Genomic DNA, 14,252 nt, shown 5'->3' on the forward strand with positions numbered 1-14,252 from the left:
TTGTGTTGTGTGCTTGCTCATGTAAGCTGTAAATAAACTGCCTGGTCTAAACTACATGCCCATTGACGGATAGAATATTCAGAAAAAAAAAAAAAGTATCTAAAGCTTTGTGTAATCCTATCAACAAAACCAAAAAATATCAGAAGATAGAGCTGTTCCGAGCCAGAGTCAAATCTGTTAACGTTGAATAACCTGTATATGACATTCCTATTGCTGTCGTGTTTGGAGGGCAATCGTTCCTGTGAGACTGTAAGAAGAATAAGGTGGTATTCGGTATGAGGGAAGGGCTTAAGTCTGGCTTTATCTGTAGTTTATGAGTTGATATTTAAACTCTATAGAGATTTTTTTTGCATGTGTGTTTTTTTGCCTGTAATCCTGTCAGTGAAAAATGCTTTTCCAGGCGTGTCACAATTTTACACCGGATTTTAATGTGGCAGATCATAGGAGAAGTTTGTAGGTGTGGAAAGGACAGTTTCCACCAATTTTTTTTTCCCCACTGCTTTGCCTTCTTAGATACTTTTGGTGCTGATGGCTGGAGCTGGACTGGGTGGGAAGGTGATGCTTCGGCATGAAATGCCATAGCAACAGAGGAGAAGGGGCAGTCACGGAGTCCTGTCTCATACTGGGACTGGCCACTGTGTCCTGTCAATCTCCATTGAAAGGGATGACCAGTTCATCAAAGTTAAGTCTCCTGCCTTTATAACTGGAAGGATGTTACCCCCTGCTTAAAAACTTTATTTCTCCTGCATATATTTATGGAAGCTTATACATACCTGCTCTTGTGTTGCTGTTGCCCTTTCCTCTAACTAGTTAGTATAAGACAAGCCAGTGGTCTGTCCCTGGCAGGCACTCGTAGTGCTGGTTTATATATTCTAACCACAAAGAGATCTTCCTGGTGACACTGCTCAGCTACTGATACTTAGAGGTGTAAAATGCTCCTAAGCAGCAGGGTGGTATCCAGAACATTGTTTAAATAAAGTTTGTTTGCTTCTCTGACATTTACCTTTCTGCTGAAGGTATAGATGGTCACTACATCACCTCCAAGTCTTCATTTTGCTGGCCCAAATAAATCCCACTCTGTAGTAGGAATGCTCTTATGTCACACATTGCTCATCAGAGGGATGTTCAAGCTCTCTGCCTGTGCAGAGTTCATTTTTCTTGAAAGTAGCAAAAACTGTGCACTGTATTCCAGCTAAAAGTTTACTCACGCTTGTACCATGTCATTAATATCTCTGTAGTCATAGTCACTTTTTCTCTTGGGTGTACGGCTTCAATAACGTGGTCTGAAACAGAGGAGCTCTTAAACACGGCAGGTGAGGCAGTTTGCATATCATCCTTCTCTTTGGTAGTTACTCGGGACTTCATCTGCTGCTTCTTGTTGATTACACACCCCACCCAGTTCGGGGAAAAAAAATCCTATTAGTTCTGAGGTTTGGCCTATTTCTTAATATGATTTTAAAAAAATGAGTAGACAGATCAAATGAAGGTTTGGGGGAACCTCACTAAGAAAAAAGTTGAAATGAGTTCAGACACTTGATATTCTTCATGGGAAAAATGTATTTGCATTTAAATTTTATCTGATGTTTTGCTGACATGATTAATTTTATTCTCACCTGTTCATGATTTCACTGCCAAACAAATCTCAGCAACTGTTTTTGTACGTTCTAACTGGCAAAGCTGTCAGTGACACCTCGTGCATTAGGAAGAATTACTGAACTCATTTGCTGCATCATGTTCTGCTGTCTTTGATGGGTCATGCTGCCATTTCTGAGTGCAGAGATTGCTGAGGTCCTTGGCTTATCAGGTTTTTTTCTCCAGAGATTTTTAGCCTTGAAGAAGCTCTTTCATGTCAGTAAGGCAATTATGTACGATATTAACATGTGCATAGCAAAGTAGAATCTGCTGATTTCAGAGGGAGGAGTTGTACATGTGGATAAGTGTTTTCAGAATTGGGCTTTAAGTTCTGTATTACAACAACTAAAAGAATAATAGGCAAAGAAAAATGTTATAATGAATTTATTTTCTAAAAGCCATGAAGGCTAAAAAGAGCAAGGTTAACACAGCAGCATTACGTACCTCATGAAGTAAACAGAGATATTATGTTTCACTAGTTTTTTCACTGTGACATTTTATGAGGGTGTCTGAATGTGTGATACTGTAAATATAATTTCCTTATTAGTCATCAGCACATAATAGGATCCTGAACTATATGAAAGATGTTTATTTGAAGTTTTTCAGAAGTTTTCATTATGTTGCACTGCCAGCTTTTGATGATTAAGTTTCTTGTTAGGATTTTGCTCTGGACTTGGATCAGTCCTTAACTGGAGTTGGGAAGTGACTGGAAATAAGTATTGGGGAAAAAAATTTCATCCCTGCCATATCTTGTGCAAGTGTGAGATTCTTCTACTTTGTTTTTTTGGCATTATCTTTTTTTCCTCTTTTACCACAGGCATGCTGTTTTTTTCAGTGTGCTTTACATCCTCCAATTTTGCGTTCTGGCTTTCCTTAGAATCCATTATTTTCTAGAAGTTTCCGTTTTTCCCATTGCCGACAGTGCTACTATAACCTCCTTGTGTTAAAGATGTTTTTAACCTTGCTGCTGTCCTTTCCCAAAACGTTCCTTCGTTGCATTCTTCTGCTGTCTAGTGGGTTCACCTTCCTGGCAGATGGAGATAATTGTCTTCAGCCAATCCATTTCCAGCCTTCTGCAGTTGAGTCTGATCCAGAGCAGAAGTTTTGGGGCAAAATTGGGCCCCAGCTCATGCACCTGAGCTGTGCTCCCTGGAGATCTCCCGCTGCCGTCCCATGGTAGGTTTACTCCGGCCTGTGCTGCACGTACAGTTGTCTTTGGACTTGCAAGCGAGGCCTTTGGGATCATTTGCAGCTATTCTGTGCTCCCGTGTGTTGCTCTAGAGAAGCTGGAATGACGGTGAGTCTGGGACACCTCTGATGGCACCACAGCTGTTGGGTTTCGTTACTCTTTGGCCCCGCTCCAGAGCAAGCTGAAGTCAATGGAAAGATTCGCATGGCGCTCCATCCGAGTGGATCAGCTGCCCAGGGCTGCTTGCTGCAGGGACACTAGAAGCAGGAGAGGAAAGCTGGCCTCACACTGACTCGTGTTTTGAATGTCTTTCAAAAGTGGATTCTCACTCATATCAATAAATCTTAAAGCATTTTTTCCTTTGTTGAAATGCTACTGATTCTTATGTAAACGTGAAATAACTCAATTAAAATCAGTATGTATGTTAATCAGTTTATATTACATCTATTTAAATCACAGAGAATGTATTTTTAACAGTGCTACTATTTTGTGTTTCTGTTTTGTTTTGAAAACCTTGGTCTACTTCTAGCCAATGAAAATAAAATAGTTTAATTTCAGTTATAACGGTCACACCATTATAACTAGTACCTTTATTTCTTTAATTCTTATTGTTTCTGAGGAGCCGTATTCATCAATCTGAAATATTTCAGAGTAGTTGGAAAAACCTCTTCTGTGAATACATACACAGAAAACATATGAAGGGCCCATGCTTAAACATTCAGACTACAATCTATAAATGTTTGAATGACCTATGCATTCATACTTTTGAATGGAAAAATGTAAGAAACCTCTTCAGAAGAGAACATTATGCTCTACAATCTTATATGCAACCTTTATTCATATGATTTGTCATATACATATGGCTTGTATTCATAAATATTATGCACATGGCTGTTTGCTATTTAAGTAGCATTGGAGTGTCTGATGTCAGCTACTTCCCCTAAATGAAATACTCTAGGATATGTAACACCTGGTTTGAAGCCAACTGGCTTTGGTTTGCTTCCTCTCCAAATGCTTTCATTCATAACTGAGCAAACGACTCCGCATGCTGTGAAAAGGAACCTAGAAATACATTGTGAACACAATTTTACACAGAATAGGGACATATTTTCAGTTTTTAATAAACCTCAGTGAGAGTTTGATCCAGCTCCCAATAAATTCAATGGAAAGATTTCTTTTGACTTCAGTGGGATTTTGACTAGAACCGTATTTGCTAACCACAGCACCATGGGGGGCGGCGGCACAAGCAGTGGGCATGGAAAGAATATTTGCTTTTTGTCTGTCCCTTCATCTCTGGGAAGGAGCTGATTGCCCTCCGAGCCAGGGCGTTTCTGCCAAGGTGAGCTGCAGTGCCCTGAGCCAGCAGCTGTTGCAAGGCAGTGACCTCGGGGGAATCCAGACCTGCGGAGAAATCAAGTTTCACTCCTAGAAGGCAAGCAGAATTAACAGAGCCAGAGCACCCAGAGCCTCATGCTCATGACTCTTGGAACAAAGAATAATCTGGAGAAAAAAATTATTTGGGAGTTAAAAACTTTGAAGAATTGAAGGTTGAATAAATGTCTGCAAAGGCATAATCTGATTCCCTGGAGGCACAAAGCTGTCTGCTGAGAGTGTAACCATAAGGTTAAGTGTCAGGAATGAGGTATACATTGGCTGGCAATGAGTGCAAATTTCCACTGCAAAATATGCATGTAATCATGGCAAAAGGTGTGTCTCGGTGCACTTCACTCTTCAAGTTTTCTTAGAACCAGATCCTAAAGCCTTGTTACCACTTTTGGCCAGAAATGACCTCTCAGCAGTGTGTCTCTTAAGACAGGGACCAGATTTTCTGGTTTCACTGAGCCCTTGCTGATGTACATGGCAGACTCAAGTTCATGCCAATCATTGCTTGTCTGAGCAGACAGTTTGGAGATGCTCTTAGAGTCCATTACATAACCTGTAGATATGGGGGTTTTTTGCCTTTTTGTTTGGTTTGTTTTTCCTTTTACTGAATTAAGCTTACTTTTATGTCCCACTGCCTGGGGTCAGAATTGTCTGCATTGTGTATCCTGTTGAGTTGCTTCTTTCTGTTCCACTCAAGTCTTGTGTTACCTCCTACCACAGTATGTTAACGGGTAGTTCAAAGGCCTCCTATCTAATGGGGTCTTACCTGAACAAAGCTGCCCAAAAATTTTGCAAAAGTACTGTTTGCTTGGGTTTTTTTGCACTTGATGCCTCTTAGAATTGCTTGAAGGTTGTTATGACTGTTTTGCAGCAAGAGATGATGTTCCCTTCAAGCTAGGGAGGTATGGGAGGTTGGATTTAAGGCTTTTTGTTAGTATCTGTTCATTCTACACTGCCTTAAAACCAGAGGTGTTTAATTCAGCAAGATGGTGCAAACATCAGGATATACAGAGATTTTGGGTTGGTTTTTTTTACCTTTAGCAGAAAACTTATCAAGTGATGTCAGACTAGTTACTTTCTTTGAGAAAGCTGGTGCAGAGAAGTTCAGAAGCACACGATAAGCATCAGTTATCTTTCATTTGTCATATTCCTCACCAACAGTTGTAGAGGAAATTTTAAAAGCTTTAGAAATATTTTCTGTGGATGCTTTTGTAAGGAAATGTTCAGTTCCAGTCTGAACTTGTTTCACAGCACTTAGTTTGGTCACCTTGGGTATGGGGAAGCCTTAAAGTTCATTCCATTCTGAGTTCTAAACCCGAGGGACTGCACCTGAGCACACTTGAATGAAGTTTCCTTAGCGATGGGTGTTCTTGGTGAGTGGCTAAATTTCAACACTAACCTGAGCTTTTTTCCGGGACGGTTACAGTGTTGTCAGTAGTGCCGCAGGGCTTTTGGCAGCTCAGCGGTTCAAGCCTGATGAGGAAAAGGGTCAAACTACCTAAACTGAACTCATGTAGTTGACTTCCCTGTACTGTCACCATCTGTGCTAGCTGGGAATTAACTTTGTGATACAGAGACTTCAGATTTGCATAAACTTTTAAATTATCCTTAATAAGTAATGCTAGCACAGCAAATTCAGAATGTATTTTCAGATGAAATCCAGATGCACGCTGGTTGCCTACTGTCTTATTGCACATCTATTCTGAGTTTAACATCTCTCATCTGGGAGTTTCTCTGTTCTTGTGACTCGGATCACAGCTCCTTGCTCTTCGAATGTGCAAAGATCACAAAGTTAAATTTGTCTTGGTGGTTCTTGTTGCCATAGAGATACGTGTGTACACAGGATGGCTAAGGCACACGTTCTAATTACTAATTGTGGTCCTCATCTAATACTGTACTATCTCAAAACATCATCTAGTTTTATGGGGTTAGGTGGCCCTAGAAAGCACTCGTCACCTTGCAGAATAGCACCAACTTGTGCAAGTTCACTTATCCTCAGAGGATTTCTAAACCTACGTTTTCTGTCTGTTTGGTGATTCTGAAAATGGCCCAGTCATGGAGAAGTTAGAATGTAACTGTATTTTGCCACTTCCTGGTAAATTCACACGACAAGTATAACGTAGGTGAAAAGTGCTGGAACAAAGCATTGTAATTAAAGAAGATCGTCAGCTGACAAGTAGTTATCATATTCAAAGTTGTTTGTTGTTTGTTTTTTTTTATTCCCAAATAGGGTGGAAAGAAGTCTTACAGTGGACCATGTGGGGGCCGCGATTGCAGCGCTGGATGCAAGTGTTTTCCAGAGAAGGGTGCACGGGTAAGCTTGTTTTCACTAATACAACTACTCCTTTTGTCTCTTATCAATCTTTTTATAACTAAATAAATAAATAGAACCCAAGCTAATATGTGTAATTCTCAATCTAATGACCTCATAAAATAAGAGAGATGATGAAGACCATCTGCATTTCAAATGTCCCTGGCCAAGATTTCAAAAGCTGTTCTAAAGGTTTACAAATTATTAGCTTTGCAATGAATCTTCAATGGAATCTCATTTATTTGTGATCTGAGCTCTAGTTCAAAAAAGTCAGATGGTTTTTAAGTAGATTACAACAATTAAAAAGGAAAATCAAAGCAGTGTAGGCTTCCAGTACAGACTTTGCCCAGTCCTTACTGTAATTGCTTCTATTTGTTTGTGGAAGTGTTTTTGACTTTGGTGTTTTTTAATGAAGGAACAAAACTCTAAATGAATCAAAGCATTTCCCTTTCAGAAAGTCCTTTGTTTAGCTCCAGCCTCTCTCTGAAGTCTGCATTTGAAGCAGCCAAATGTTTAAGCAAGTTTTCTGTAAAAATCTTCTATATCTTTTGATTATATGTAAGGATTATAACTTTTATCTTCATGTGACTGGGTTATTTCCTATCTTAGAGTAATGCAGAGCTGCTGACTTCACTCTGCCTTCAATTACGATGTTAATTTTTGTCCAAACACGATGTACTTACTTTAGAGATCTTAAAAGAAAACATTATCTTAACATGTATCAAAATGAATCTTATAAATTTTGCTTATGGAAATGAAAGGAGGGAAGAGCTGTGTTGTAGGTACTTGGAAGAATTAACTTGGAAGGGCTTAAGGAGAAGGGAAATAATGCTAGTTGTCTTGTTTAATAAAGCAGTTATTCTTGTTGAAATCGTATTGAAAAGTCATACTCTAGGGGAAAACAAAAGAATTTAAGTCTTATGTAAATACTAGAAATCTAGATTATTTTTTTTTCCTTGTATTTCAGTGGCACAGTATGGGTAAATTAAAGGCATCACTTTCTAGGACTGAATTTAGGAAAATGTTACTATTTAGAAATGATCACCAGCATGAGCTTAAATGTTTCCCTAATTGCAGACAGACTTAAGCATGAAATCTTAAATGATAAATGATGATGTGTTTGCTCTGGAAATATAAAAGTTCTTCCAAATCATCTTGTGACAAGGTGAAAGCATGTCTAAACAGATAAGTGGAAGAACCTTGCAAGGAAGTTCTAAACATAACCTAGAATATGAGCTAAAGCCAACTGCTCAATACCTTTTATGATTCGATACAGTAAGGAACAGACCTAGTTTGGTTCTGGAACACAATATCCTGTAAATGCTCTGGCCTTTAGATAGCAATGGGCATCATTCTTCTGTCTCTTTACATTCCCGGGGTTCAACTTGATTGTTTGAACTGGCCAGAACACTGTTGACCTTGCAGTTTGAGCTCTTGGCATCTCTTTTGTTAAGATGTCACAAAGATTTTAGGCTGTTTTCATTGCTGACCTGAGAACTCATTTGGCCTTTAGCTTGTTTCTTATGTGACCTGTATCGGTAGGCAGTTTCAGTCCTTTAAACACGCGTTCCAACCTACTGAGACCTGTCTGTGGAGTGAACTGACTGCTGGAAGTGGTAATCTTTCCTTTTTACAACATTACTTCCATCAAGCCATCCTGAGCCCTGCTGACACCTTCTTGGACATCTGCAGGCAGCTACTGGAGTCCTGCCATGCCAGAGGATAAGGAGGTGACTGGCTGAACTGGGAAAGGGGATGCTATGATTATGTATCCTACAGCACAGCTTGTTTCTTGGAGGAGACTGTACAGCCTGAGGCTAATTCCTTGGCTTCCTGCTGACCTTCTCCTCCATTGCTGCAAAACCTGTAAGTTCAGAACAGGCAAATGGGAGATGGGACTTTGCCAATGCCCTGAGTCCATATTTTGTTTAAAGAAAAGATTCAGCTGTCAATTTTGCACAATTAACCAGGTCAGAATAAAGCTAAGCTTTCGTTTTAAAAGAAAAAAATAGCTTAAAAGCCCAGGGAAAATGACAATAAGCTGACAGTTCAATGAAAATAATATAGGCAGTGTCCTTAAATGTCCTCCTCCCTGAGTGCACTTCTGATCAAACCAAGTCGTCATGAACTTATTTCTGACCAGATACTTTAAGAAATTTTTTTTGGCAATAAAAATGTCAAAAATGCCTATGACCCACTGCCTGATTAGTGAAAGATATTTCTAGAAATGGGATGTAGGCATGTAGAACCCCCATGGTTCTTGCTTTTACTATAGACTTCTAATGCATGTGCAAGAAAGAAATAAAGAAGAAAACAAGTATAAAGTCCTTATCTTTAAGATGGAGCTTGGTAGAAGTTTAATCTCTGTAAGGTGAGCCAGCTCTTTATGGAACAGATTGTAATTCTTTTTAGAAGGAAGAGTGGTAGAGTGTTGTCTAACAGCCACTTAGGGAGTTCTTCTAGCAGAGTGGTGAGGCACGTCTCCTACAAGAGCAGAATTTCATTTCTGTTAATTGTCCCAATGACTAGCATTAGCTTTGAAAAGCCATAATACTGGCTGGTACCCGTTTTAGGCTGTTCAGTAAAATTGTGATCCAGTTTACTGTGAAGATTGCACAAAAAGAAATCTGTTATGGAAGCAGCTTTCACCGTAGCCAGTGATTCAGAATTGGTGCTTGTATATAATTAGTTAAGGAAAAACTTGGCTCTGTGTAATTAAAGGGCAAAACTCCTGGGCTACATTGTAGCCATTCGCCCCTCTTTATCAGTTCATTCTTGTAAAGATTCATGGGTGACAGTCCAGTGACTTGTGCATAAGTCCAGTTCTTAGCGGGGAAGTGTTACCTTTACTGAAAGGTTCCAGCGAGGACCCTTCTGGAGGTTTTCTCAGCGGTGAAATCAAAAGGTTAAACTGAGTATGTGGCTCTTAGTACTTAAGTGCACAAGAAGATATCTGGTTAAGCTTACAGGTCATACAACAGTTTAAGAGTAAATGTAATAGCAGGGGCAGCCCACCAAACTGATTTTGGCTAATTATAATTCCAGGAATTTTGGAATTCATTTCCTCTAAACTGCGTTGTTAGAACTGTTACTGACTTTAATCTGACATAATGCTGTGTAAAGAAAATGCCAGGTAGTTTGACACAGATTATGGGAGGCCCTACCTACAGCTGGAGTCTCTAGGTGAATGTATGGGATTTCTAAATCTGTGGCCTTACTCCCGTTCTTCTGGCCGGCTGAGATCTCAGTGTTCAGACTGGTACAACAAGGCTGTTTTGAAAGGAAGTCTGCAGAAATAGTGGAATTACCCAAACGGACCCTGGTACATGCAATCTTCTTGCAAAGAGAGGCAGTCTGAACACAAACTCACACTTATTGAACCCACTTCTGCACACAAGTCTTACATACAGACCTCTTTCACAACAGCACTTTATATTAAACTATGAAGCACAAGAGAGAAGGTGGAAAAAGCAACCAAATTAAATTATAGTGTGAGGAAGTGAATGTAAATTCCAATGCTAGTCTCTGTCTAGTGAAAGGCTGGATTTCTAATATGTATGGTTCCAGTGCAGGTGAGTGATCTGCAGCAAGAACATTTTGTGGAAGAAGATTAGGCAGAAGAAAATTAATGTGTTTAAAATTGTTTTTCATTCCCCTTTCTCACTGTTCGATCCACAGTTTATGGGCAGGGATAATGCTCTTTGAAAATTTCATGCTGTCTTGGTAAGAAATGCACTGTGGATAAGTTAGCAGTAACCAGGAGGGCATTTTCCCTGTTTGCAGAGTTTCAAGAAGTGCTAAATAGTAGAAGGCCTGCACCATTTCATCTCTTCAGCTCATTTTGCATTAGTTTATGATGGTGTTGGCTTTGTTTTTATATACTGTCATCTACTTTCAAACACTCACAAAGACAAACTAGCAGGCACAGTCCTTGCCGCATGTATTACCTCCTCCTGATGCCTGTTCACTTCTCTTAGAATTTATAATATTAGGATTTGTTTTAAACTTTGCTCGATATGTGCTGGAGCTCTTCAGCTGATATTGATCTCTCATTTTTTAATTCTGAGTCCTGTTCTCACCCCCCTCATCAAAAGAAAGGATCTGAAGGGAAAACAAATTAGAAATCATTTCCAAGGCTCCACAAATTATTCAACAGAGAGGCAGCTTTACAGCATAGAATTGCTGTAAATCCGGAGAGCTTGATGTTGCCAATTATATTTCATTTTTTCCTGTGATATGCGATCATGTCAAATACTGTATATATTCTTATGCAATATCCATGCAGTGAACAGCATAACCTGAGGTCAGAACTTTGGATGATTTAATCTAATTGTTATCTAGCATAAACTAGTGTTGCATTGGCAAGAGATCCTAGATTGACTTTTGTCTGGAATTAATCCCCTCTGCTTAATGCTGGATGTACATAGTGCCTCTCTTGTGATAATTTGTTGAAGATCAGTTGACATTTCTTTGCTATGAAATTGTAATAATTACAACTTGTGTTTTTTTAACAATGTTTGCTGAATTCTGCTGTGGCTGGTTAAACACTCTAATTGGACCAGTTTAGGGATTTGCTGATGAAACACAATTTCTTTGGAAGTGTTAACTCAACAAAATGAAATCTTTTCTTGCAGAAGTGTTTTACCCAAACATATTTGCTGGAGACAACATTCTGTTAAGCCGTTGGTTCAAACTTCTCCCTGTTTCTATGTGGCTTCTTACTGCCTGGCTCAACAAGCACTGTGGGACAGTGATGCCATTTCAATATTCGTGGCCTGCAGGGAGGCCACTGTACCAATTAAATCAAACCAGACTGTGAGATGTTGATGTTTCCTTCAAACTGACAGTGCCAAGATACAACCTTAGTGTACTAACCCTAGATAATCAGCGTGGTAAAGGGAGTACCAGGATCATTATATAGTTTTTGTAAAGATCTTTTCACATCCAGGAGAAGGAGGGATGATTGCATTGTAGTATCTTGAGAAATTCTGGCCATTTAACAGTGGCTGTCATCACTGGCTCTTGGAATATGTTTAAGCTTGGTCAAGCAAGACAGTACACAGTAGCAAATACCACTGAATTCATATACAGGATGGAGTCAGTTCTCTAGTTAGTGTGAGCTCAGACAAGGAGGTTAGAAATTCAGGTGGGAATGCAATGTTGCTTGGTACTAGAGTCATTCTTTACCATCCAGTTAAAACATCTGTGAAGCCATGGTTCCTGGCTTTCTCTCCTTGTTACCTGCATCCAAAGATTTCTCTCCAGCATCCTTTCTATTAGAAGATAAGTACAGCCAACTATTTTTTCCCTGTTGTGCAAGAACCCAAAAGTTTGGACTGGACTGTTTGTATCTTTTGTCACAATCTCTGATTGTACCTCCAGGCTTTGGCAACTGTTGTTGCTGGAGGTTTTTCCTTTCCACTTGCATTGTAGGCAACCTCCAGTCCAACTGCTGCACTGTGTTCTTTGAAAAGACTTTAACAACGTCTTGTATCCAAACCTCGGGGGCTCGCATCTGGTTCACAAACTAGGCCTCAGTACTTTTCCCTCCTTTGCCTTTCACAGTTCCACTCTTCTATTCTTCTATTTATTCATTCATTCACTGTCTCAATGTAGTGAGTTGTTTTCCTTTTCTCTCCCTCTGCCATCAGCTGTATGTCTCACCAGACCTGCACACATGTCCTTACAAATGTCTCCCTGTCACTTTAGATGCAACAGTTCCAGAAGCCAATGTCCTGTTTTGAACCGCGTCTTCCTTTTCCTCCTGCTCTTTGCTGTTGTCAACACCAGCATTGTTTCACTTAATCAGCTGTGTTAGATGCCATCCTTGACTTGACTCTCCCTGCCAGCTTATAACCAATTTCTGTAATTCTCTACAATACATCCAATTCTATTCCTTTCCTGTCTACACATGAACAATTCAGGTCACTTTCTTCTGGGTACGGCAGAAGCAGCTGTAGTTTCCTTTCTGACTGGTGTCTGGAAATATTGCTTACAAACCCTTGTCCCGACCTGCATTCCTGTGTTTCATCTCTTTGTGTCTTTTAGTCATACCTGAAGATGAAAGATCTTGGACTTTCATGTATGTCTAAGTAAGAGACTTCATCAGCCTGTCTGATTTCTCTCCTTTCCTTAGCCTTCTTTCTACACCAGCTGATTGTGTGATCCCTGAGGCTGAACTCTAAGGTGGGCAGAGGCAGCGTACCCAGCTGTGCAGAGCAGCTTAGGCAGCCAGGCTGCTCTGCTGTCTGCCGGACTCTGAGCAACCAGACCCTTCTCCTCCAAGTGTGAATGTGAAAACTATACTTTGTTTAAAATTATCTTGATGTGTTGCAGTTTTGACAATATTGCAGTACTTTCACCCTTAGTGAAATAGTGGAATATATGTAAATTATGTCTAATTGTTGTTCAAATCCCATTCTGGTTAAATAAATGAAATGGCATTGTTTGATTTGGGAAGAGGATTATCTATAATGTTGAAAAACGTTGACCATCTGTTCACTGTCATTAAGAAGTTTTGGCAATATTTTGAGAGAAAATGAGGTAATAGTTAAGTCAAACAACTTATATGCCAGCTGCTTTTTTAACAACTGCCAAGATTTTTTTTTTAAAGTAATAAAACTAACTTTTCCAAATGCAGCATTAAGCAATTATTGTACATGTCCTCCTGACCCAACCTAAATACATTGAGTTTACCTCCTAATGAGAACCACACCATGCACTGACTAAAAAAGCATAAAAACCCCCAGATCCCATTGCATTTGAAAGTATCCCTTATGCAATGGGTGTCAAGACCAAACCTGTTCCTGTGTACAGTCTTACATCATCTCTTATAATCTCGAGTACATTTGTGAAGACTTCTGGAGGGGACAGGCGCCCGTCTTATCTTGCCTACAGACGTCACAGAACTCAGTAATGGTGAACAACTGCATTTCAGCAGGATAACCAAGGAGCCTCTGGTAGCAAATCATGTTTCCATAATTTGTTTTGCAGTTTGCCTGTAAGGACATGTGTAGTAGATGAGGCTAAATATACTCTAGGAAACATATCCCATTAAGAAGATTTCCAGAGCTTTGGAAACCAACCAGAAACCGTAGCATTGCAGTATCACCAGCGTGGCTGAGGTGACTCTGTGACCTGAAACTGTTTCTAAATCTGCTTGCAAGGGCAGCAGATTTTGTAATTGCAGTGGGGGCCCATGTTTACTTTTAAATCAACCAGAACATGGGTCCTCAAACTGTGCTCCATAGAGCACTTCCAGATGGCTTGGAAAAGCCCAGCAAAGAAGTGTCTGTCACTGTTCAAGTGATCATGCTTCATGTGAATTGAAACCCAGGATTTTAAAGACGTTCCAGTGCTTTTGGAGCAAATGGAGCATTTAAAAAGCACCTTGCCACATGCTACAATGCTGTGAGTTGTCTCAGCCTGAGAAGCAGTTATATAGTTTCAGATACCAGCCTGAAAAAGGCTCTGTTTTTGTCAAATTGAGCTGCCCAAAGTGAGGTGTTACTGGGATGGATTTAAGCTGGAGGTGACTACTGGAAGTCAGGTAGTGGCAGAGCGGGATTGCTCTGTCTGTGCTGTGATCCATCCTCCTCATCTGAAGACACAGTAATCCGTGGTTCTCTCTGTTCTTTTGCTGGCACTGTGAGCTGAGGGTGTATGCACATTGCCCTGGGAATAGATACTTCAGAATTTCTTGCTTATACAAGCTGCCACAGCTGCTGTTGGTAATCC

At 40.0% G+C, this 14,252-nt stretch overlaps 1 protein-coding gene across 1 annotated transcript in view; it reads left to right on the forward strand.

The window, feature by feature from the left end:
• The window catches only part of COL4A6 (collagen type IV alpha 6 chain), a gene marked incomplete at both ends in the record, with an annotated part of 120,696 nt that overhangs the window by 36,751 nt on the left and 69,693 nt on the right, over positions 1-14,252 (forward strand). Inside the window, one exon of the mRNA XM_080352543.1 lies at positions 6,435-6,518. Coding sequence (XP_080208669.1) covers positions 6,435-6,518 — 84 coding nt within the window. The remainder of the gene's footprint in view (positions 1-6,434; positions 6,519-14,252) is intronic.

The sequence above is a fragment of the Nesoenas mayeri genome (assembly GCF_963082525.1).
Source record: "Nesoenas mayeri genome assembly, chromosome: 13".
Taxonomy (NCBI): domain Eukaryota; kingdom Metazoa; phylum Chordata; class Aves; order Columbiformes; family Columbidae; genus Nesoenas; species Nesoenas mayeri.